This window comes from Syngnathus leptorhynchus, chromosome 3 (genome assembly GCF_054491065.1).
Source record: "Syngnathus leptorhynchus isolate UIUO chromosome 3, UIUO_Slep, whole genome shotgun sequence".
NCBI classification, from domain to species: domain Eukaryota; kingdom Metazoa; phylum Chordata; class Actinopteri; order Syngnathiformes; family Syngnathidae; genus Syngnathus; species Syngnathus leptorhynchus.
Genome location: NC_141197.1, coordinates 16,091,754 through 16,116,115, shown reverse-complemented (window position 1 = coordinate 16,116,115; position 24,362 = coordinate 16,091,754). Strand labels below are relative to the sequence as shown.

Sequence of the window (24,362 nt, the reverse complement as noted above, 5' to 3'; positions counted from 1 at the left end):
ATTTTTCTCAACTTAACCCCCCCCCCCCCCCCCCCCCAGAGAAAATCTTTTTCGTAATGAAAGACATTTACACTCCCGAAATAAGGCTGTCAACAACAACAACAAAAAAGAAAATTCAGTCATACACCACTCCAACTTGTTTAAGAATTTCCTCTTTGACTTCAGCCAGCAGCAGCGAATCTGCGTGAGACATGATTGGGCACTCCTTCATTCCTGCAGTGGAGAAAAACCACTTGATTATTCTCAGAAATATATCTCTAAATTAATAGATTCCTAGTCCTACAAATGACATTCTCGTGAACCGCATCACTTTTGTTCATCTGCCTTTGTACCTTTGAGCAAACACTGTCGGACCTCCTCCGCCTCGTAGCGCAACCCCGTGCTATGAACAAAGTTGAGGGGCAAGTGAGGCTCCGGGAGAGGGTACTTCTTCTCCTTCCCGTTCACCACCATGACTTCGGGACACCACATGTGTGATGGGAACTGAGCAAACAAAGAAAACAATTTTGGTAGGGAGGAGGGGTGGAGAAACCTATTTAACATCATTCTCTAGTGTTGCCTTGTTAAATATGAGGGGCAATTACATCCAAGTTAGCACAAGTCGTCAGTAACGTACCCGGATTAACCCCTTGGTGCCCACCACAATGGCGTCATTGGAGAGCTGCAAGCCCGAGGAGCTGGTGAACACGGCCATCCTGTTTTTGGAGAACTTCATCGTCACCACCAAGGTCTCGTCCACTCCTGGAAAAAGATATTCATGTGTATAAGATGATTCTGGAATCTAATGCGTTTTTTTTTTTTCCTTCTTTTACCAGTATCCAGGATGACTCCCTCAGTTTTGATGCTCTCTGGCCTCTCTCCACCGTACACCATGATGGAGAACTGCAGCGGGTAGATGCCGATGTCCAGCAGCGCTCCCCCGCCAAGTTCCTTGAGCTCCAGTCTCGGCAAAGGCAGCACGGACAGGCCAAACTCGGACCGGACCATTCTCACGTCACCGATCTCTCCCTGGGCGATCAGCCTCCGGAGCTCTCGGTAGGCCGGAAAAAAACGGGCCCAAATGGCCTGGAAAAGACCCAAAGGCCAGATTCATTCAAGTGAGGTACGAAACGTTTTAATTATTATAAATATAGAAGAAATCTATGCTCCAGAAACGCCCTCCAAAAATATATTATGTGAGTTCTCAGTGAAAAGGTTTGTTGGGCCCGCTGTGTCGCTCTGCTCTTCAGTTACCTCCATGAAGAAGACGTTCTTCTTCTTGGCACAGGCCAGGATCTCCTTGACCTCCTTGGTTGTCATGCCCAAGGATTTCTCACACAGGACAGGCTTCTTGGCATTAAGGAAAAGCAAACAGGAGCTCAGGTGGTTGGTCTGGATGGTGCCGATGTACACCACATCTGCGCGGAGGGAGAGGAGATTATGCTGACAAAGCACAAAATAGACCCAACGACCCTGACGTGATCACTGACCGACGTTGGGATCTTTGGCCAGCTCCTCGTAGCTGCCGTACGTTCGAGGGATGTTGTGCGTTTTGCCAAACTTCTTTGCATCCTCTAAGCTGCGGGCAGCCACGGCAACAGCCTGTCAATCAAAATCAAAATATTCATCGAATCCATACGTCCATTTACTACATAAGCGAAAGGTGGGGGTTGTTTTTAAATAAATCGCAAAACGCTATTAATTAATAAAATAAAATATGCAAAAAAGACATTGTGACAAAATGACTAAGATAAGCAAATTTAGCTTCAGCTCCTTCTGTTGGGAGCACTTCTGTGTTGTGTCATACGACTGCGTAGCAGTCATGCTGGACCTCTTCAATTTTATTAGGTCAAAAGCTGATAGTTTACGTTTCTAACAATGCTTTCAGACGTGTGCTGTCATGCGCATTGTGAACATGACACCTCTGAACAACTGCTGAGCCGGATACTTTGCATGTCTCCTCTTTCAACTATAACGGCTTCAAACTACAAGGCATGTGGTGGAAAAGAAAACCCGTTATCATTGAAAAACTTCAATTCTTAAATGTTGGGTTTATTTAAATAATTCACTTTGATTTCAGTAACATTTAATATGCTGTTCATATCATTCTGCCTAAAAATTGACCATCACTCAATGTTAAGCTACATGCAAAAAACAGCATTGATGAAAACACAAATATATACATTTCTAGTGGTAACTTTTTGTTATTGTCATCCCTATTTTTTTACATTTATTTTCACAAATACATAAGAAAATTCATAAAATACCATCAAGCAAGTCAGATTTTTCACCTTGTATCAATTGATTTTTTTCCCTTCAATAATAAAGCATTTTATGAATGCTTTCCAAAAAGTATGTCAAATATTTTCAGTCACTTAAGCTGAAATAAATGCTGCTCACAGACAGTAGTGTTTACTTCCCCCTAGAATTGCACAAGTACCGAACAAATGTGCCAAACTAAAAAAAGGTCTCAATATGTGCTCTAGGTGTGTCCGAGCAGCTCACGGTGGTACCTGGTGGTCTTCGGCTGGAAGTGTTTTCATGGCCACCATGAAGTCATGACTGATCTTGCCGGCGCTGCAGATTCCCCATCTGGTTGCCATGTTTGCAGATGTGTGAGTGGATCCGAGAGCAGGGGATCACAGCTCGACAGTCAGAGTCGTTGAGTGAGTGAGGATCGTCGAGTCGGGCGCAACAGGAAATTCTTGCCCAGCGTTCTTTCATACGATTCAATTGGCTTGCTTGTTTGCAAACGTCAGGAAGTGTCAAATTTCAAGACATTTCATCATCTTGTGTTGTTTGGGGTTTTTCCACTTGCACTCCTAAGTTTGTAGATTTTGGGTGGGTGATTGACAGGTAGGTCAAGTACACTAAAGGTGAACTTGTTTTGACAGTTAATAAAAAAATAAAAAGTTAGCAGTGTGCCCAAAAGGGAGGCTTTGCTTGCACAGTCAAATGAAACAAACACACACACACACACACACACACACTCTCTCATAACTTATGTAACATCCAAGAAACCAAAAAAGAAGCTAAGTGGAAAAATACCCAGCCACAACATTCTCATGTGATTCCCCCACAAGCACTGTAGCAGACAATTCTGTATTCAAAGCGATAACAATGCTCATGCTTGTTTTCAATGTGACAACAGTATTTTGCGGTGTAACAATAGTTTGAATTCCTGAAGCGGTGCAGCATGTTGGAAATTGTTAACGTACTGCTTTGTCTCTAGGGCATCGCTGATCTTGTTTCCTCCTGAGAGGAAACCTGCATCGCTGAAGATCGTAAAAACTGCACAGAGATTCAAACCTGGATTACCTGGCAGTGAGCCGGATGAGCTAATTACTCTTGCTCATCACAATAATAAAAATGTTGTTGAAATAGAAACCCGGTATAAAAGAAACAAAAACCAACATTTTTTTGGGCAAATTGCTTTGTCTGACTATTTCAGACTAATTTATTCCAAAAATATCATTTAAACAATTTAGGCAATAAGAGCAAAGAAGGATGGTGTCAAAAAAAATCTAATGAGTTGTTTTATTAACTCTAGTTGGACGCTTAGCTCGAGTCTTGGCTGTAGACCACGCCCAACTGCCTTCGTACTTCATCTTCCACTTCAGCCAGCAGAAGTGAGTCGGCGTGTGACATCACGGGACTCTCCTTCAGTCCTGCAGTGGAGACAACAAAACAGATGTGTGTGTCCGTAACAAATGTGACTAATTTGATTCATTCTAGGGTATTTGATCAACAGCTTTGTCACAATACCTTTGAGCAAACACTGTCGGACTGCCTCGGCCTCGTAGCGCATGCCCGTGCTGTTGAGGAAGTTGAGGGCTACGTCAGACTCGGGAACAGGATACTGTGTCTCCTTCCCGTTGACCACCAAAGAGGTGGGGCACCACATGTGAGCAGGGATCTATACGATGTTGAATTTGATTTGTTAAGTGTTTAGCAATAAGTAAATCTAATTGTAGTTCATCCAGTTTGGATAGATAAGAAAACTGTCACTAAATATTCTGCATTCCTACCCTGATGTTGCCATTGGTGCCCACAATGATGGCGTCGTTGTCTAGCGCCATTCCTGAGGAGCAAGTGATCACGGCCATGCGGCCTTTGGAGAACTTGAGAGTGACCACCACGGTCTCGTCCACTCCTGGAAACATACGGTACAAGTTGTACGATCGGGAAACACCTCAATAGAATTCATTTGAGCTAGCGTCAAATGATTAACTGTTTTGCTTTTTTCATGCAACATTTAATGAGTTATGGAAATTTGACTTTTTAATGCTTTGTTGTGTTTTACTGATTTAAAAAATGATGATTTTAAGTGATTTAAAAAAAAAATCTGCTCTTAGAAGCTAATTGTTAGCCTGTGTGCTGAGGAGTTTTCCCATTGTATGTTAGCATCAGTCAAAGCAATAACAAAAAAAAAAATCAACTCGAGTCACTTCCCCATTTTACTCTGTATAGTCCTAACTTCAACATCACATCTTTGTACGCACCATTCTCTGTACAGATTCCCATGGCCTTGATGCTCTGAGGCTTTTCCCCGCCATACACCATGATGGAGAACTGCAGCGGGTAAATGCCGAGGTCCAGCATTGTTCCCGCGCCCAGCTCCTTGTCCATGGATCGGGGCAAATGCATAAGTGACTGGCCAAATTCGGCCTTCACCATCTTCACTTCGCCTAGCTCCCCTTGAGTCAGCAGCCGACGGATCTCCACCGAGGCCGGGAAAAATCGACTCCACACGGCCTGGAATAAACGTTCAGAAGTGATTTTCACTCAGAGCACGGTTGTGAACGACGTGATAAAAACCTGTAGACAAATGCTTTGCTTTATTTGCAATTTAAATGTTTCTGGGAAATATCACAGTCAAGTTGAGTGTATTTCTCACCATGGATGAGATAAATGTTGGATGGTGCGTCGCTTTAGCTATGATCTTACATTTCTTCGAGTTTGTTTCTGTTTTTCATGCACTATTCATGAATATCAGAGCTCTATTTTGTCTGAAAGCATAATCACCTCCATGAGGAAAACATTGTTCTTCTTGGCCGAGTCCAGAATCTCCTTCACCTCTTTTGCATTCATGGCCAGAGGCTTCTCACATAAAACATTTTTTTGGGCATCCATGAAGAGCAAACAGCTCTTCAGGTGGTACGGGTGGATCACGCCGACATACACCACGTCTACAAACACAGACGGAGAGCCGTCAATGATTTATTTTAGTTGACGACAAGTCCATGTCTGACCCACAGGGCCCTTGATACAAACCGACCAATGTTTGGATCTCGGGCCAATTCCTCATAGCTGCCGTATGCTGATGTGATGCTGTGCTTTTTGCTGAACTCCTGTGCACGCTCCAAGTTGCGGGCAGCCACCGCCACAACCTGTTTAAACACAATTTGATGAGTTATTTAATGTTCTGTGTCGGCTTTCATAGGTTAGTTGGAGATTTTAAGACACCACACAATTCATTGATAAAATACTTCAAATGTATCATGATAAATAGTTGTACATGTTATGATGTTATTCCTGGCTTGTAAAGTGCGTATGTTGCATGACCCCAATAGGAATGTTATATCAGTAATGCCGCATTATTAAAGCACACGAGTCGTTGATGTGCACTTTGGAGCGTAAATAACTACTTGGAAGGAAGCAAAAACGGCAAATAAACGTAAATGTGGTTTGCACTTTGTACTGGTCGTCTGTCCCTGCGCAATAGTGTTGGCTCGTAAGTGAACGATTCGTTCAAAGGAACGAATCTTTTCAGTGAACGTGAGTGAACGGATCACTTCCTGAAGTTACTAGTTCTTTTTTCAGTTCATATGACTTCAACCAACATGCAATGACGTAACTTATGCCACACCATAGGTGTCGGTAATACGCATTGAAGCTGGTGGCACCTCGCCGTGAAACAAAACGAAGAAAAATGACGAAACTTACCGTTCACGAACGAATCAGTGAATTGCATTTCCCGTGCATCAACTGTGCCTAATGGAGCGTCTGAGTGGCGTCACAGATCAACCCTAATTAGGGTTTCAAACTAGGGTTAGGGTTTCCGATTAGGGTTTTAAAACCTGGTTAGGGTTCCCAACCAGGTTTTAAAACTAGGGTTAGGGTTTCCAGCCAGGGTTGGAAACTACTTTTAGGGTTTCTAAGATTAGGGTTTCTGACTGGGCTGTCAGCCTAGGGTTAGGGTTTCCGACTAGGGTTCCCAACCAGTTTTAGGATCCCTAATTAGGGTTTCAAACTAGGGTTAGGGTTTCCGATTAGGGTTTTAAAACCTGGTTAGGGTTCCCAACTAGGTTTTAAAACTAGGGTTAGGGTTTTCCAGCCAGGGTTGGAAACTACTTTTAGGGTTTCTAAGATTAGGGTTTCTGACTGGGCTGTCAGCCTAGGGTTAGGGTTTCCGACTAGGGTTCCCAACCAGTTTTAGGATCCCTAATTAGGGTTTCAAACTAGGGTTAGGGTTTCCGATTAGGGTTTTAAAACCTGGTTAGGGTTCCCAACTAGGTTTTAAAACTAGGGTTAGGGTTTCCAGCCAGGGTTGGAAACTACTTTTAGGGTTTCTAAGATTAGGGTTTCTGACTGGGCTGTCAGCCTAGGGTTAGGGTTTCCGACTAGGGTTCCCAACCAGTTTTAGGATCCCTAATTAGGGTTTCAAACTAGGGTTAGGGTTTCCGATTAGGGTTTTAAAACCTGGTTAGGGTTCCCAACTAGGTTTTAAAACTAGGGTTAGGGTTTCCAGCCAGGGTTGGAAACTACTTTTAGGGTTTCTAAGATTAGGGTTTCTGACTGGGCTGTCAGCCTAGGGTTAGGGTTTCCGACTAGGGTTCCCAACCAGTTTTAGGATCCCTAATTAGGGTTTCAAACTAGGGTTAGGGTTTCCGATTGGGGTTTTAAAACCTGGTTAGGGTTCCCAACTAGGTTTTAAAACTAGGGTTAGGGTTTCCAGCCAGGGTTGGAAACTACTTTTAGGGTTTCTAAGATTAGGGTTTCTGACTGGGCTGTCAGCCTAGGGTTAGGGTTTCCGACTAGGGTTCCCAACCAGTTTTAGGATCCCTAATTAGGGTTTCAAACTAGGGTTAGGGTTTCCGATTAGGGTTTTAAAACCTGGTTAGGGTTCCCAACTAGGTTTTAAAACTAGGGTTAGGGTTTCCAGCCAGGGTTGGAAACTACTTTTAGGGTTTCTAAGATTAGGGTTTCTGACTGGGCTGTCAGCCTAGGGTTAGGGTTTCCGACTAGGGTTCCCAACCAGTTTTAGGATCCCTAATTAGGGTTTCAAACTAGGGTTAGGGTTTCCGATTAGGGTTTTAAAACCTGGTTAGGGTTCCCAACTAGGTTTTAAAACTAGGGTTAGGGTTTCCAGCCAGGGTTGGAAACTACTTTTAGGGTTTCTAAGATTAGGGTTTCTGACTGGGCTGTCAGCCTAGGGTTAGGGTTTCCGACTAGGGTTCCCAACCAGTTTTAGGACCCCTAATTAGGGTTTCAAACTAGGGTTAGGGTTTCCGATTAGGGTTTTAAAACCTGGTTAGGGTTCCCAACTAGGTTTTAAAACTAGGGTTAGGGTTTCCAGCCAGGGTTGGAAACTACTTTTAGGGTTTCTAAGATTAGGGTTTTTGACTGGGCTGTCAGCCTAGGGTTAGGGTTTCCGACTAGGGTTCCCAACCAGTTTTAGGATCCCTAATTAGGGTTTCAAACTAGGGTTAGGGCTTCCGATTAGGGTTTTAAAACCTGGTTAGGGTTCCCAACTAGGTTTTAAAACTAGGGTTAGGGTTTCCAGCCAGGGTTGGAAACTACTTTTAGGGTTTCTAAGATTAGGGTTTCTGACTGGGCTGTCAGCCTAGGGTTAGGGTTTCCGACTAGGGTTCCCAACCAGTTTTAGGATCCCTAATTAGGGTTTCAAACTAGGGTTAGGGTTTCCGATTGGGGTTTTAAAACCTGGTTAGGGTTCCCAACTAGGTTTTAAAACTAGGGTTAGGGTTTCCAGCCAGGGTTGGAAACTACTTTTAGGGTTTCTAAGATTAGGGTTTCTGACTGGGCTGTCAGCCTAGGGTTAGGGTTTCCGACTAGGGTTCCCAACCAGTTTTAGGATCCTTAATTAGGGTTTCAAACTAGGGTTAGGGTTTCCGATTAGGGTTTTAAAACCTGGTTAGGGTTCCCAACTAGGTTTTAAAACTAGGGTTAGGGTTTCCAGCCAGGGTTGGAAACTACTTTTAGGGTTTCTAAGATTAGGGTTTCTGACTGGGCTGTCAGCCTAGGGTTAGGGTTTCCGACTAGGGTTCCCAACCAGTTTTAGGATCCCTAATTAGGGTTTCAAACTAGGGTTAGGGTTTCTGATTAGGGTTTTAAAACCTGGTTAGGGTTCCCAACTAGGTTTTAAAACTAGGGTTAGGGTTTCCAGCCAGGGTTGGAAACTACTTTTAGGGTTTCTAAGATTAGGGTTTCTGACTGGGCTGTCAGCCTAGGGTTAGGGTTTCCGACTAGGGTTCCCAACCAGTTTTAGGATCCCTAATTAGGGTTTCAAACTAGGGTTAGGGTTTCCGATTAGGGTTTTAAAACCTGGTTAGGGTTCCCAACTAGGTTTTAAAACTAGGGTTAGGGTTTCCAGCCAGGGTTGGAAACTACTTTTAGGGTTTCTAAGATTAGGGTTTCTGACTGGGCTGTCAGCCTAGGGTTAGGGTTTCCGACTAGGGTTCCCAACCAGTTTTAGGATCCCTAATTAGGGTTTCAAACTAGGGTTAGGGTTTCCGATTAGGGTTCTAAAACCTGGTTAGGGTTCCCAACTAGGTTTTAAAACTAGGGTTAGGGTTTCCAGCCAGGGTTGGAAACTACTTTTAGGGTTTCTAAGATTAGGGTTTCTGACTGGGCTGTCAGCCTAGGGTTAGGGTTTCCGACTAGCGTTCCCAACCAGTTTTAGGATCCCTAATTAGGGTTTCAAACTAGGGTTAGGGTTTCTGATTAGGGTTTTAAAACCTGGTTAGGGTTCCCAACTAGGTTTTAAAACTAGGGTTAGGGTTTCCAGCCAGGGTTGGAAACTACTTTTAGGGTTTCTAAGATTAGGGTTTCTGACTGGGCTGTCAGCCTAGGGTTAGGGTTTCCGACTAGGGTTCCCAACCAGTTTTAGGATCCCTAATTAGGGTTTCAAACTAGGGTTAGGGTTTCTGATTAGGGTTTTAAAACCTGGTTAGGGTTCCCAACTAGGTTTTAAAACTAGGGTTAGGGTTTCCAGCCAGGGTTGGAAACTACTTTTAGGGTTTCTAAGATTAGGGTTTCTGACTGGGCTGTCAGCCTAGGGTTAGGGTTTCCGACTAGGGTTCCCAACCAGTTTTAGGATCCCTAATTAGGGTTTCAAACTAGGGTTAGGGTTTCCGATTAGGGTTTTAAAACCTGGTTAGGGTTCCCAACTAGGTTTTAAAACTAGGGTTAGGGTTTCCAGCCAGGGTTGGAAACTACTTTTAGGGTTTCTAAGATTAGGGTTTCTGACTGGGCTGTCAGCCTAGGGTTAGGGTTTCCGACTAGGGTTCCCAACCAGTTTTAGGATCCCTAATTAGGGTTTCAAACTAGGGTTAGGGTTTCCGATTAGGGTTCTAAAACCTGGTTAGGGTTCCCAACTAGGTTTTAAAACTAGGGTTAGGGTTTCCAGCCAGGGTTGGAAACTACTTTTAGGGTTTCTAAGATTAGGGTTTCTGACTGGGCTGTCAGCCTAGGGTTAGGGTTTCCGACTAGGGTTCCCAACCAGTTTTAGGATCCCTAATTAGGGTTTCAAACTAGGGTTAGGGTTTCTGATTAGGGTTTTAAAACCTGGTTAGGGTTCCCAACTAGGTTTTAAAACTAGGGTTAGGGTTTCCAGCCAGGGTTGGAAACTACTTTTAGGGTTTCTAAGATTAGGGTTTCTGACTGGGCTGTCAGCCTAGGGTTAGGGTTTCCGACTAGGGTTCCCAACCAGTTTAAAATCCCTAATTAGGGTTTCAAACTAGTGTTAGGGTTTCCGATTAGGGTTTTAAAACCTGGTTAGGGTTCCCAACTAGGTTTTAAAACTAGGGTTAGGGTTTCCAGCCAGGGTTGGAAACTACTTTTAGGGTTTCTAAGATTAGGGTTTCTGACTGGGCTGTCAGCCTAGGGTTAGGGTTTCCGACTAGGGTTCCCAACCAGTTTTAGGATCACTAATTAGGGTTTCAAACTAGGGTTAGGGTTTTCGATTAGGGTTTTAAAACCTGGTTAGGGTTCCCAACTAGGTTTTAAAACTAGGGTTAGGGTTTCCAGCCAGGGTTGGAAACTACTTTTAGGGTTTCTAAGATTAGGGTTTCTGACTGGGCTGTCAGCCTAGGGTTAGGGTTTCCGACTAGGGTTCCCAACCAGTTTTAGGATCCCTAATTAGGGTTTCAAACTAGGGTTAGGGTTTCCGATTAGGGTTTTAAAACCTGGTTAGGGTTCCCAACTAGGTTTTAAAACTAGGGTTAGGGTTTCCAGCCAGGGTTGGAAACTACTTTTAGGGTTTCTAAGATTAGGGTTTCTGACTGGGCTGTCAGCCTAGGGTTAGGGTTTCCGACTAGGGTTCCCAACCAGTTTTAGGATCCCTAATTAGGGTTTCAAACTAGGGTTAGGGTTTCTGATTAGGGTTTTAAAACCTGGTTAGGGTTCCCAACTAGGTTTTAAAACTAGGGTTAGGGTTTCCAGCCAGGGTTGGAAACTACTTTTAGGGTTTCTAAGATTAGGGTTTCTGACTGGGCTGTCAGCCTAGGGTTAGGGTTTCCGACTAGGGTTCCCAACCAGTTTTAGGATCCTTAATTAGGGTTTCAAACTAGGGTTAGGGTTTCCGATTAGGGTTTTAAAACCTGGTTAGGGTTCCCAACTAGGTTTTAAAACTAGGGTTAGGGTTTCCAGCCAGGGTTGGAAACTACTTTTAGGGTTTCTAAGATTAGGGTTTCTGACTGGGCTGTCAGCCTAGGGTTAGGGTTTCCGACTAGGGTTCCCAACCAGTTTTAGGATCCCTAATTAGGGTTTCAAACTAGGGTTAGGGTTTCTGATTAGGGTTTTAAAACCTGGTTAGGGTTCCCAACTAGGTTTTAAAACTAGGGTTAGGGTTTCCAGCCAGGGTTGGAAACTACTTTTAGGGTTTCTAAGATTAGGGTTTCTGACTGGGCTGTCAGCCTAGGGTTAGGGTTTCCGACTAGGGTTCCCAACCAGTTTTAGGATCCCTAATTAGGGTTTCAAACTAGGGTTAGGGTTTCCGATTAGGGTTTTAAAACCTGGTTAGGGTTCCCAACTAGGTTTTAAAACTAGGGTTAGGGTTTCCAGCCAGGGTTGGAAACTACTTTTAGGGTTTCTAAGATTAGGGTTTCTGACTGGGCTGTCAGCCTAGGGTTAGGGTTTCCGACTAGGGTTCCCAACCAGTTTTAGGATCCCTAATTAGGGTTTCAAACTAGGGTTAGGGTTTCCGATTAGGGTTCTAAAACCTGGTTAGGGTTCCCAACTAGGTTTTAAAACTAGGGTTAGGGTTTCCAGCCAGGGTTGGAAACTACTTTTAGGGTTTCTAAGATTAGGGTTTCTGACTGGGCTGTCAGCCTAGGGTTAGGGTTTCCGACTAGGGTTCCCAACCAGTTTTAGGATCCCTAATTAGGGTTTCAAACTAGGGTTAGGGTTTCTGATTAGGGTTTTAAAACCTGGTTAGGGTTCCCAACTAGGTTTTAAAACTAGGGTTAGGGTTTCCAGCCAGGGTTGGAAACTACTTTTAGGGTTTCTAAGATTAGGGTTTCTGACTGGGCTGTCAGCCTAGGGTTAGGGTTTCCGACTAGGGTTCCCAACCAGTTTTAAAATCCCTAATTAGGGTTTCAAACTAGTGTTAGGGTTTCCGATTAGGGTTTTAAAACCTGGTTAGGGTTCCCAACTAGGTTTTAAAACTAGGGTTAGGGTTTCCAGCCAGGGTTGGAAACTACTTTTAGGGTTTCTAAGATTAGGGTTTCTGACTGGGCTGTCAGCCTAGGGTTAGGGTTTCCGACTAGGGTTCCCAACCAGTTTTAGGATCACTAATTAGGGTTTCAAACTAGGGTTAGGGTTTTCGATTAGGGTTTTAAAACCTGGTTAGGGTTCCCAACTAGGTTTTAAAACTAGGGTTAGGGTTTCCAGCCAGGGTTGGAAACTACTTTTAGGGTTTCTAAGATTAGGGTTTCTGACTGGGCTGTCAGCCTAGGGTTAGGGTTTCCGACTAGGGTTCCCAACCAGTTTTAGGATCCCTAATTAGGGTTTCAAACTAGGGTTAGGGTTTCCGATTAGGGTTTTAAAACCTGGTTAGGGTTCCCAACTAGGTTTTAAAACTAGGGTTAGGGTTTCCAGCCAGGGTTGGAAACTACTTTTAGGGTTTCTAAGATTAGGGTTTCTGACTGGGCTGTCAGCCTAGGGTTAGGGTTTCCGAGTAGGGTTCCCAACCAGTTTTAAAATCCCTAATTAGGGTTTCAAACTAGTGTTAGGGTTTCCGATTAGGGTTTTAAAACCTGGTTAGGGTTCCCAACTAGGTTGTAAAATTAGGGTTAGGGTTTCCAGCCAGGGTTGGAAACTACTTTTAGCGTTTCTAAGATTAGGGTTTCTAACTAGGCTTTCAAACTAGGGTTAGGGTTTCCTACTAGGGTTTCCAACGAGTTTTAGGAATAGGACTATGGTTTAAAAAAAAAAAAAAGAATAAATAAATAAATAAAGTGTACTGACGACTCGGTGAACGACTCTTGGGAACGAATCTTTTGAGTGAACTGATTTTAAAGATTCAGTTCACTTAAAAGAACTAGAATGCACATCACTATTACGCAAACGATAATCTCAAACATTCGATTAAGCAACAGCAATGTGGGATAAACATGGTTTGATGATAGTAAGGGAATCACTCGCTGTGCCGTTACCTGGTGGTCTTCGGACGGAAGAGTTTTCAAGGCAGCCGTGAAGTCGTGGCTGATTTTTCCTGCACTGCAAATCCCCCATTTCGTTGCCATGTTGGGAAGTGGTCATGGATCATAATCTGGATGTAATACCCACGGGATTCTGATAGATGGCGACAAAGTCTCACTTATTACATTATTTCTAGGGATGTTTACTATACAGTCAATCTGCCTGATTGTATGGTTGTATGTAGACAAGATCAACTTCTACGTGCAATTATTGGGGGTGTTTTGTTTTGTATGTCTGATTATCATAAGATATATTATTATTATTGTGAAAGGAATACAAATGAAGTATATTTTCTATTTTTCAAATCCATATTTAAAACATTTATTTTAGTTTTAACCATAGAAAAGTATATGCATACACACTGTGTTGACATTTTTTAATTAACCACATTAATTGTAATTTACTTTAAGAATAGTCACTCTTGCAATGGACTTTTTTAAAAAGGAAAATATTTTCAAATAACCACAGTCAGTTTACACATGCTGCAGGAGCAAGATTATTTTCACCTATAATGTAACAGCAATGTCACAACGCAAACCTAAAAGTAAGAAATGAGCCCACACGTGGAAGAACAACACGACGCAATCATTTCATAATTGTATCTTTAATGAAGATTTAGGCACAGATGGCACTGGGAATGGGGTGACATGTCGGCCGCAATTTCATTTGGACCACGATCTGTCCCCCTGCGTATTGTGCTGCAGCTGCTGAGGATTAAGGTTAGTGTTAAGGTTAGGGTTAGGTTTAGGCGTTAATGTTAAAGGTTAGGGTTTCGACGTATGCTTTTTAAACTACAGTTAGGGCTTTGAAGTAGAGAGTCAAGCTGTTTGCTTTTTGGTGGTTACAGTCTCTGGGTTCAAGTCAGGTGAAGCTGGCTATGTTTTCCAGAAACATTATTGGCTGTCCTGGCTAAAGACAACGCCCACTTGCTTCCTGATTTCATCCATGATTTCTGTCAGTAAGATGGAGTCAGCCAGAGGCATCCGTGGGCTCTCCTTAAGACCTGATGAAGAGGAGGAGTATTATACTGCATGTGTAGTTCTACACTGAAACTTGCTCAAACCAGATTCATTATAATTTATGTATATATTTTGTAATTTTCTACCCTGAAGAAGACATTGTCGCACTTCCTCAGCCTCGTAGCGAAGTCCGGTGCTGTTGGTAAAGTTGAGCGGGAGGTCAGGCTCTGGCAAAGGATACTCACTTATGCTGTCATTTACCACTAGTCTGGTTGGCTACACACCTTCAGGAAATGACCCCAAAAAAATAATAGAAGAAAATGTTAAATGTGCCAAACCTGTTATCTAACTGCCGGACCACATAGCATGCATGCTACCATTCTGTTTTGTAGTCTCCCAAAATCATTTGGGTATTTTATCATCCAATTTCATTGTGATTTCTTACTTGGATTGATCCCTTGGTGCCGCTGATGACAGCATCGTTTGGAAGACGAACAGCGATGGAGAAGGTGCACGTAGCCATCCTCTTCCTGGAGAATTTCATCACCACAACCACAGACTCATCCACTCCTTGTGAGCAACAAAAATCACAAATCAGGCTGGTTAGCATTTAGTTTGTGGAACACCGAGCAAAGATGTTTCAATTAATTGAATGCAGCTCTAGAGTTGGAGTAAAGATGACAGGGGGAATTTGATTTCACACCTTCATCATTAGGAGACGATTAAAGGGTGCAACACGGCGTTTGGTGAAAGATAAGGAAATCACCGTTATAATGTGACAGTTTTTCATGGAAGGTTATCTGGCTGTGAGACGAGCAGGTCCACATTGCCTGTCAGTCTGCAGTATTACTGTGCTTCCCGGGGGAGGGATTTGGATTAGTCTGACATTTTCAAAGATAACTGGGCTTTTCCACGTGAAGAATTCCTCCAATGGTTTCTTTAACTTGCTTGCAATTCAGCAGTGGAAAGACAAATATTTACTTTTCAGGTATCTGTACTTAAGTATTTATATTTTCTTTTATCAAGACTTAATTTTTGTTACTTATTTTTGAAATAATTTAAAATGATAGCTGGACTTTGTATTCCATTGTCTAAATAAGTTTGTTATTGTTTTTTTTGCAGATTAAAAAAACTCTTAATAGAAGTCAATCAGTCAAAAAATGTATCAGTACAATCTTAGAAAACACACAAAAGTAATGTATTCTTTTTTTTAGTTATGATTAGTTCATATGAATTTGTTGAATCATACTTTTACTTTCACCAGAGTCTTTTTTGTATTTTGCAACACCAAGTTAGTACTTTCCCCACCTCTGCAACTTAGGAGGAAATTTGCTTAGCATTAAACGTCGAGGCTAAGCAGCTTGTGATCACTGATCTACAGTAGGTGGTGAATGAGACTAATCCTAAACTAAAATTGCTGACTCATACCCGAGTCAAGCAACACCCCCGTGGCCTGGACAGACTCAGGCCGCTCGCCGTCGAACACCATCAGGATAAACTGCAGGCAGTATACGCCGATGTCCAGCAGAGCGCCTCCCCCGAGCTCCCTCTCCACAGAGCGCGGGATGTCGAGCTGGGGAGAGCCGAAGTAGGCCTCGACCAGTTTGACCTCCCCCACGGCCCCCTCACGTAGCCGTCGGCCCACCTCGACATAAGTGGGGAAGCAGCGAGACCAGACTGCCTGAGAGGGACAGGGTAGCTGCTCATCACTTCCTCTCTGACACTTTGGACACAACATGTTTTCTTTTTATACTTGTGAGTCATGACATGAAGACATACTGTCTATTCCATCATGGCTGAAATTGTCTTGACACATTTACAGGAACTATATACATGCGTAGAATACTAATAATTTACTTTTGGATATTTTCAGATTTTTGCCGGAATATTTTTCATCATTTCCACTTATACCCCGCTAGGAAAATGTATTGAATTTTCATCAGGATTTTCAGAAAGATTTTATGGGTTTGTAAAAATATTAGTTTTTGATTTGTGCAATCCCCCTGATGATGACTGCTGGGGTAAACTTCAGCACCCCCAGCGACCCGAATCAGGCTAAGCGGTTCAGTGACTGGCTGGACAAATGGCAACCCGAAACATGCTGTGCAAGGCCAATGAAATGGCCCAATGTGTGTAAACAATGTGCACAATCGATAATGGCTGGCCTTAGAGTACCTCCATCAAGAAGACCTTGTTTGTTCTGGCGGCGTTGACGAGGTCTTTCACCTGACCAGAGTTCATGGCGAAGGGTTTCTCACACAGAACATTCTTGCCAGCATTGAGGAAGAGGAGGCCCGCTCGCCAATGTTCTGTGTGCAGCACTCCCACATATACGACATCTGTATAAAATAAATACATGATGGGAATTTGCTTTTGGTATGAGTTACATCTTTCTTATACATATATATTTTATTTTCTATACTTTAACTTTTTTATTTTATGTTTAGTAAACTAGCATTTTATCGCAAAATCAATTTAACAAGAAAAAACACCAAAAAAAAACAACATTCAATGGATTTCACTTGTACAGTCAAGTGTTGTGAGTGTAGAATTAGGGTTAGGGATTTCAAACTAGGGTTTGAAAATAGGGTTGGGGCTTCAAAATAGGGTTTCAAACTAGGGTTAATGTTTCAAACTAGGGTTAGGGTTTTTAACTCGGGTTGTAAAATAGGGTTAGGGATTCAAACTAGGGTTTCAAACTAGGGTTAGGGTTTTAAATAAGAGTTGACAAAGTCATTTTTTAACATTCTTGACTGTAACTCCTGCTAATTGAAAAATTGTTTGCTTTTGACGTTCACCAATATTTGGGTCGTTGGCCAGCTCTTCGTAGCTGCCGTACGCCTCAAGGATGCCGTGCCTCTTGACGAAGTCTTGGGCCCGCTCCAAACTCCTCGATGCGATGGCTCTTATCTAGACAAATGATAGTCCGCGCAAGGTGAGCGTAGATACAGGGAGCTTCTTGTTTTGCAAACCTGGTGGTCTTGAGGTGGAAGTGTCCTCAAAGCCACGCTGAAGTCGTGACTGATGTTTCCGGCACCGCAGAGTCCCCATCGGGTCGCCATGCTGGAAGCCGCTTGCTACTCTTGATTTGTCACCTTGGCGAGAAGAGCTGTCATGCCTCGGAGCTTCTTGCATTTATACGTCGGGGAGGTCGTGCTTATGTCTACTTCCTTATCAAAACAGACTGGTTATGATTTTATGGCTGAATGAAGTGTTCATCAGATTTGTTTTGTACTTAACAATCTGTAACAACTTGTGAGGGTGAGGAAGGGAAGCTAATGCACATAGTGAGCAAAGGTCAATCAAAAGTTCTGTTTGGTAAAAGAAGTAAATGATTACACTGTTATATCACTCACCGCCTATCAAATTGAGGCATAAAAAAAAAAAGAAGAAAGATAGACAGTAGGGGTGCAATGGTGCAGTTAACCTTCGGTCCAGTCCGTACCTTGGTTTTTACGCCACTGGTTTCTGTACACCCTTTTGTGCATACAGAAAACACTTTTTTTTTTTTTTTCAAAATATTGCTTTACCTTGCTTTTCAGCAACATTCTTTTTAAGATCTAAAAATCTTGAATCTCCTTACCCCTAATCCAAGTTTGAAAACCTAACTCTAATTTGAACCCCTACTTTGACAACCCAAACCTATTTTGAAACCATAACTTAAATTTCAAACCCTTGTATGAAACAGAAACCCTAGTTCAAAACTCTAACCCGAGGTTAAAAAGCTGACTTTAGTTTGAAACCAGACTACGACTCTTAACCAATAACCTAACCCTAAAACCTAGCCCTAACGTTAAACCTAACCCTAAACCCTAACCCCTAGCCCTAACGTGCTACCATATGCCGTCAAAAGGGGGCGGTGTTGTCAGCTATCTTTACTGTCTACTCTGGAGTTGTGGCAGGGTGGGAGGGTGTTAAAAAGAACGGGAAAAGCAGGTTTAAAAATGTATTTATATGTTTATTTATATCCGTCCATCCATCCATCCATCCATCCATCCATCCATCCATCCATCCATCCATCCATCCATCCATCCATCCATCCGTCCATCCGTCCGTCCATCCGTCCGTTCCATCCGTCCGTCCGTCCGTCCGTCCGTCCGTCCGTCCGTCCGTCCGTCCGTCCATCCATCCATCCATCCATCCATCCATCCATCCATCCATCCAAAAGCTCTTAAACACATTGGCCATTTTAAGGGTCACTTTTAAATTAAAAATATACCATTTAAAAATTTACATTCCTCACTTGTAGTGTATTTTGTGACTGACACCCAAAATGAGCCTTAGCAGCTGTGTGCTAGCGTTGTCATACCAACAAGGTGTCAGCTGGGCTATTTGTATGCAAATTTCTCCGGGGTTGGCCTCATATTCCAACCATTACCTGAGATCTCATTACCGTAGGAATGCCCCAGAACATTTTTTTCTAGGGCAACCTCAAAGGAAAGTACATTATTGAACTCTACTATACAAATTCAACTTAAAAGGTGTTCTAGTGGTCAGGGGAGGGCCATGCGGTGACATCACCACAGGTGTCGAGGGGGGGGGGGGGGGGGAGAAGTGCCGAATGTGCTAGAAGGTGCAACCTGACACGGCAACCCCATTTTAAATTGGTGTGAAGTAACCAATCAGTTGTGTGCCACCAGCCACGAGGCTCAGGTGGCGGGAGACCCCCTCGGAGACCCCCAACTTGCAACTTTATCCCAGACGCTCATCTGATGAACAAGCGTATAACCCGATCAGACCCTGACTTTTAATGGATCCATCTGTAGAAGGGAGTCTTATTAATTCAAAAAATACTTGTCACGAGGCGATAACACTAAATACATATTAAAACGTCTTTACGATTGAGACTTTGTCCTTCCCGTCCTTGCTATGTTATATGAAAAATCCAATATGTATGGACGGGACCTGCAAGGTTACCATCAGCAATGAGCTCTATTGATGTTTTTGCCACACTTCCTTTGAATGATAGTAGCAGATGCACTGTGGCTAAACTAGTTAGCATTTAACAGCACTGTATTTCATCAGCGTGCTTGATGTTAATGGGAAATAAAAAGGACCGGAGAGAGGCGGTCTAATCCTGCTTTGATTGATGCCGACATGTAGAAGGTTCTTCCCCTCTCCTTCTGTCACGAGAGACACGCATGTGTGTGTGTTTTTTTTCTTTTTTTTTTTTCCGGAGGAGCAGTGGGAACAACTCCTTCATCTCAAGGTCACTGCAGGAGAAAGGTGACAGGCCTCGACGGGGATGAGTCCCGGGAGTCGGTCATTTATTTCAGCCGTTATTTTTTTTTTTTTTCCATTAGTAAAAGTGTGATTGTGAGTAGAGTGAGCCTTTTGAGCCGCTCCACCATTGTGGCAACGCACGACTCCTTTGAGAATCACTATCTCTATCTGCAGCACGCACACACTGGGAGGCTGATTTGTGGAGCAAGAGCTGGCTGGACCGGAGCTTACTTAGTTGAAGCCCTTCATCTGGGCCCGCCTGCGCTGATGATGGGTAAGGGGAATAAAGGGGGGGGGTGTCCGCACATAGCCCATTTATCACTCTTTATTCTCTATTTCTGTGTTCCTCCGAATCCACGTTGAACAGAGAATGATGAGACCGAACGGTGATGTCACAGCGGACTCTCAGATCTGGATGCTTGGATGAAACTCGTATAATGGATATGAGATAGAAGTCAAACAAGGAACTGAATCTGTCCCAATTTTGAATAATTGAGAGTGGCTGCTGATAATTTTTACTCCAAATGTAGTGCATGATATATAAAATGCATTAGTATTATTATTTATCATGAGAAATAAAATGCAGAGACTGGAAGAGTCACTGAAAGGTGCAAAGACAAAAAGCAAACATTTTGCTTTTTTATCCCTAAGCAGCCCTCGGACGACCTCATGTTTTACATCTGTGATGAAAAAAGCTTGACGCAACACTTGCAACGTCTCGTTGAGGCGACCCGTAATTTGTATTCATAAAAGCTAATGATTTGTTGCTCTCACCAACGGGCGAAATACAAAAAGATGTTGGTTTTTTTTAATTAATGAGTGTTTTTATGGTTACAAATGCACCGAGATGTGTTTCTGCCATGCCTCGATCTGACGGAGCATGAATCGGGGCTTTTAATGAACAACAAATAAAGTCTCGTACGGGGTTTTATTGCCTTTTGAGTGCTAAAGTGAACTTATTTCATCCGTCAGTGCAGTCTTAGTGAGACCCCATTAGCTGCAGCATGAATCTGAACGCTCACTTTGGAGATGGCGCCACCTTGTCATTATTTCATACCAGGGTCCATCTTGGAATCCTGGTTGACGTAAAATAACTGTTGGGTTCTGTGTGTGTTCTGAGGTTGGGGGTTTGAATTTGGTCTTCGGCAGTAAAATCATCATCTGCATCTTTTTTGCTCTTCAACAATGTCATATAAAAATGGGCTTGAACCAGATGGCTCATTAACAAAAGGATGTAAAAATTAATAGCTGATCTTTTATTTTATTTCTTGAATATTGTAGTTTCCATATATTTTATCAGGTGTCTATTTTGTTATTAGGCAGTGATTAAAACCAAAACTATTTCATTGCATTATTTCATGGCTATGACTCAATCAAAGCCTGTAATAATTAGGATATCACTTTGCCTAGTGCATTTGGCCGTATCAAGAAAATAAAGCTTGAATGGTTAATCAGGGTTAGGGTTAGGGTTAGTAACATGAACATGATTAGCCGCCATTAGAAGTTTGGGTTATATTTAAGGATGCATAGCTTGTTTACTCACACAGTGTACCACCATTAAGACGACACTCGTGTCTACAGCCCCCCCCCTCCTTAATTGCCTGTAATATTTTTATTAGCCATCCGTGAGGCAGCAAGTGTTTTAGAACGGAGATGTGGTTGTTAGTGGATTTTGTGTGTGTGTGTGTGTGTGTGTGTGTGTGTGTCACGCCTCAGTACGCCTTTGACGAGAGAGAGCTGCCTGTTTGCTGCAGGAAAGCCGCCACTTTTGTGCACCTGCATATCCAAGCGCGTGACCAGGCCTCTCAGCCGTGATATCGCTCAGAACATTCGCAGTCGACTGTAGCCTTCATCAACATCATCACCATCACCATCATCATCACCATCATCTCTATGCAATCAGTAACAAATCAGAACTCGAGCACTTTGTTAGATTTCATTGAGGAAACAGTCAATGATAGATCATTGTGCCTGGTGATTGGTGGAAAACCAGGTCGTGATGTTTTTTTTTTTTTTTTTCAGAAACACAGAAGCATGCACACACACACACATACACACACTAATAGAATAAATTGTGTGCTGAAGTTTCTGCCTAACGTCTTCCAATTGTAGCGAAGAACCAGGAATCGAGATTATATGTTGTGGTTTCAATCTAACCTTTGACACGTAGCTAGGTGGACAATCTAGAAATGGAAATATCAGTATCAAAACCAGAGAAACAACAAAGTATCTTTGATGGAACTGCTGAAGTTAAACCCACCCAGGATCAGTTCTCTCATTCTTGCAGTTTTCTTTTTTGGCTATTGGGATTAGGAAAGTTCACCTCGCCAGGATCTCTCTCCAAATGGAATCATGTTTTATGCTGTCGGAGGGGGCGGCGGGGGATTATCAAATCCGTTCGGCAACTCCTTCCACACAGACTAAGAACACGTTGCATTGCAGGCACACTGCCCGCTGATTGGACACGGCCGGTTAGTCACAGCATCTCATAAAGCAAACAGAAGCGTTGCCAAAATAGGTTGGTGTAAACCACTGAACTTCGGAAAAATATTGAATCGACTCGATGTTTATGGTCAGACCCAGTTTCCGTTGAATGGGTTCATGTTAATAATTATTACTAACTATTGATAAAGTAAAAAAGAAAATGTCATATTTATGAATAATAAAAATAATAAAGTATATAAATAATAAAAATAATAGTCATATATAACAATAGTAATAAAGAAATTAATGGCCATGTTTATTTTGGGAGTTATCTTGACTGTTTGTTTGGTTAACTGCGGGGGAACAGGGAGTATCAGGTAGAGCAAATAATAACTGTAACAAAGTTTGCCGACTCTTCTAATTAACGGGAGAAAAAGGCACGCTAATCCAAACCTCCAATTTGTTTCACGTGCATTCATGAAATATTCATACAACAACGGCCCTCTGTTAATCCCAGCGGCTACGCCAAGATTAGAAATAGAAGTTGAATGAGACGTTCGCAAACACATTTACTGCCTGTAACACTCTTCAAGAACATGCTACACCCCTACATCCATAAAAGTCCAACACTCAAAAATTTATCTAAATACTCTTTTAAAAAAATAACTATTTGCAAATTTCAGATTGGCAAATGTTTATTATCCAATAGTTTGCCAAATTTGTCATCAATTGTAAAAAAAAAAATGCACAGTGACTGACACACACACAGAGAAACCCCTGGCGCGAATATTTGTTATTTATCCGATGTTTTACATCATTTTTCACTGAACATAAAAAATATGCAGATTGACATAAACACACACGCGCGCTTGCACACAACTGCTGTTATCGCTTCAGGGGAGTTGGGCTGCCGCGTTGTAACTGTCAATTGAATCCACCGCTGTGAGCTATGTGCTTACACACACGTTCACACACAGACAATCATTTCGCTTGAAAAAAAAAAAAAAAATCCCTAAGGAAGACGATCAAAAGGCTTCGCTTCCCATAATAAAAGTGAATCATCTCATCTCGGATATTAGCATGTCATTCTTGTTTGATGTCAAGATTGAATTTTACTCTATCACATCAGGAATGTTATTGTATATTATATACTGTTGTAGTTTTTGTGCTTAAATATTTGAGACTAGCACCCAATGTAACAGTTTTATCAAAACTGGTTAGGGATAGATAAGTACCGATACCATGTATCGGTGATGGTATCGGCATCAGTATCGGTATCAGTGCAGGTATTAGTATCAGTGCAGATATTAGCCTTGTTTCACTGCATAGAAAATTGCCATTTATTACATGCAAATTCAAGGAAAATTGTTATATTGGTATATAGGGGTTACGTATCAAAAGCAACAGTAGTATCGGTACTTGGTATTGGTGACTACGCAAAAGCTGAGGACTCGTATCAGTCTGAAGAAAATTGGTATGGAGCATCCCTACTCTAAATATTAACGTTATGAGGAATTAGGGAACTTTACATCATATTACTGCATGATGCCCCCCAAATAGAATGAAGTCAAATCCATCTTTACTGCCTCCCCACCTGTTGCCACAACGTTCATTTGCAGGTGAGACGAAGCGTGGCGGTCAGCAGAACCAGCATGACATTGGCTGCCTGAGAAAATTGCTCCTCCATTCCAAGTTACTTCTTCCAAGAGTCCTTCTGCGCACTTAGAGCGGCCATATGAGTCTGTGGTGACACTTGGTTGTTATCTTAATTAAGCAGAAGGAGACTTGCCTCTCCATATACTGGTGTCATTCCAAGCTTTATGAGTCGTGTGTGTCGAATCCGCTGGATGTCACATGGAATGGACAATTGTGGTTTTCCCGCCAATGTAAAGAAGTGATGAGTGGAGGAAAAATTAAAAACAATAAAAAAAAATATTATTGATGGCCATCATTGGCTTATATGGACCCCCAAAAAATATTCTGAAAAAAATAAGCAGCTCGGATACTGTTTTCCTTTTTTTTTTTTTTTTTTACCAAGAATCCAAAATGACCTTCAAACTTTTCACGTTAAATAAGGTGGGAAAAAAAAAGCATCATTTGGGAGAGTTTGGTAGAAGAAGAAAATGGCCGCTTCAACTCAAAATGCCCAACTTCTTGTTCAGTTTTGGGCAAGTGTCAGTCCTTGAGATTGTTTAGTGTCTTATCTTGCGATCCAAATATTCCCTTTATTTTCTTCTGATGGGTGAAACTAGTATACATTTTTGTTCTTACTTGTCGCTAAACAAGGAACCGCATTGTCCTTCATGGCCAATCTTGACCGTCCACAACCCAGCCTGTAAATCATTTATAACCATTTAGCGTCAACCCACATAATTAACAAGACATGGTCACATTGGACTGCCTGTTTTCAGTCTGTGCAGTTCAAAGGATGCACGTGGCTGAAAAATGCTCAAGGGCGCAGACTAATATGATAAATAGGGAGGGGAGAAGGGTTAGAGCAGAAAGGGTGCGGGGGGGGGGGGGGGGGCAAGAGAGGGGAGGGGCTTTTCTGCTCTACATAGTTTACCATGTGAGTGATGGTGTAGAGTGATGGAAGCGACCGGCAAGTTCTTCCCCATCCGTGTTCTCTGGCTGGGCGGAGTCACCCATCAAGGAGGATTAGAAGTGCAAACTTAGGAACACAGCCTTTTCTTTTAAGGCATTTTTTTTTCCTCCTGAGGCTTGAGATGCAAAATAGTAGGAACCATCTTTAGAGTTGTGGAGGTAAATTGGAATTTTGGTGATTATTAGATGATCATGGTATGCTAAAACTACAATGGCCATTGAGTCTGCTTA

The 24,362-nt window shown here is 42.5% G+C and overlaps 2 protein-coding genes, 1 long non-coding RNA gene and 1 pseudogene across 4 annotated transcripts; 1 reads left to right on the top strand and 3 right to left on the bottom strand.

Moving 5' to 3' along the window:
• Positions 1 to 34: 34 nt before the first annotated feature.
• On the bottom strand, positions 35 to 2,684 carry LOC147059512 (trans-1,2-dihydrobenzene-1,2-diol dehydrogenase-like). The gene is made up of 7 exons (XM_085908644.1): positions 2,493 to 2,684; positions 1,470 to 1,581; positions 1,234 to 1,397; positions 813 to 1,065; positions 617 to 741; positions 333 to 483; positions 35 to 213 (listed from the first exon to the last, which is right to left on the bottom strand). Exons 1-7 carry the CDS (start codon positions 2,580 to 2,582, stop codon positions 116 to 118), a joined length of 993 nt encoding a protein of 330 aa, XP_085764770.1. The 5' UTR covers positions 2,583 to 2,684; the 3' UTR covers positions 35 to 115.
• On the top strand, positions 723 to 5,650 carry LOC147059511 (uncharacterized). Its single transcript, XR_015065756.1, has 5 exons — positions 723 to 1,102; positions 2,466 to 3,608; positions 3,715 to 3,869; positions 4,053 to 4,145; positions 4,496 to 5,650. It is a non-coding gene; the product is annotated as an uncharacterized LOC147059511 (long non-coding RNA).
• On the bottom strand, positions 3,179 to 12,984 carry LOC147059510 (trans-1,2-dihydrobenzene-1,2-diol dehydrogenase-like). Its single transcript, XM_085908643.1, has 7 exons — positions 12,876 to 12,984; positions 5,258 to 5,369; positions 5,005 to 5,168; positions 4,482 to 4,734; positions 4,008 to 4,132; positions 3,745 to 3,895; positions 3,179 to 3,647 (listed from the first exon to the last, which is right to left on the bottom strand). The coding sequence occupies exons 1-7, from the start codon at positions 12,963 to 12,965 to the stop codon at positions 3,538 to 3,540; spliced, it is 1,005 nt and encodes a 334-aa protein (XP_085764769.1). The 5' UTR covers positions 12,966 to 12,984; the 3' UTR covers positions 3,179 to 3,537.
• Positions 12,985 to 13,518: 534 nt separating this feature from the next.
• LOC147059509 (trans-1,2-dihydrobenzene-1,2-diol dehydrogenase-like) lies at positions 13,519 to 17,673 on the bottom strand (annotated as a pseudogene). The gene is made up of 8 exons (XR_015065755.1): positions 17,326 to 17,673; positions 16,853 to 16,975; positions 16,679 to 16,790; positions 16,056 to 16,219; positions 15,309 to 15,561; positions 14,326 to 14,450; positions 14,027 to 14,225; positions 13,519 to 13,924 (listed from the first exon to the last, which is right to left on the bottom strand). The product of XR_015065755.1 is annotated as a trans-1,2-dihydrobenzene-1,2-diol dehydrogenase-like (transcript).
• Positions 17,674 to 24,362: the final 6,689 nt, after the last annotated feature.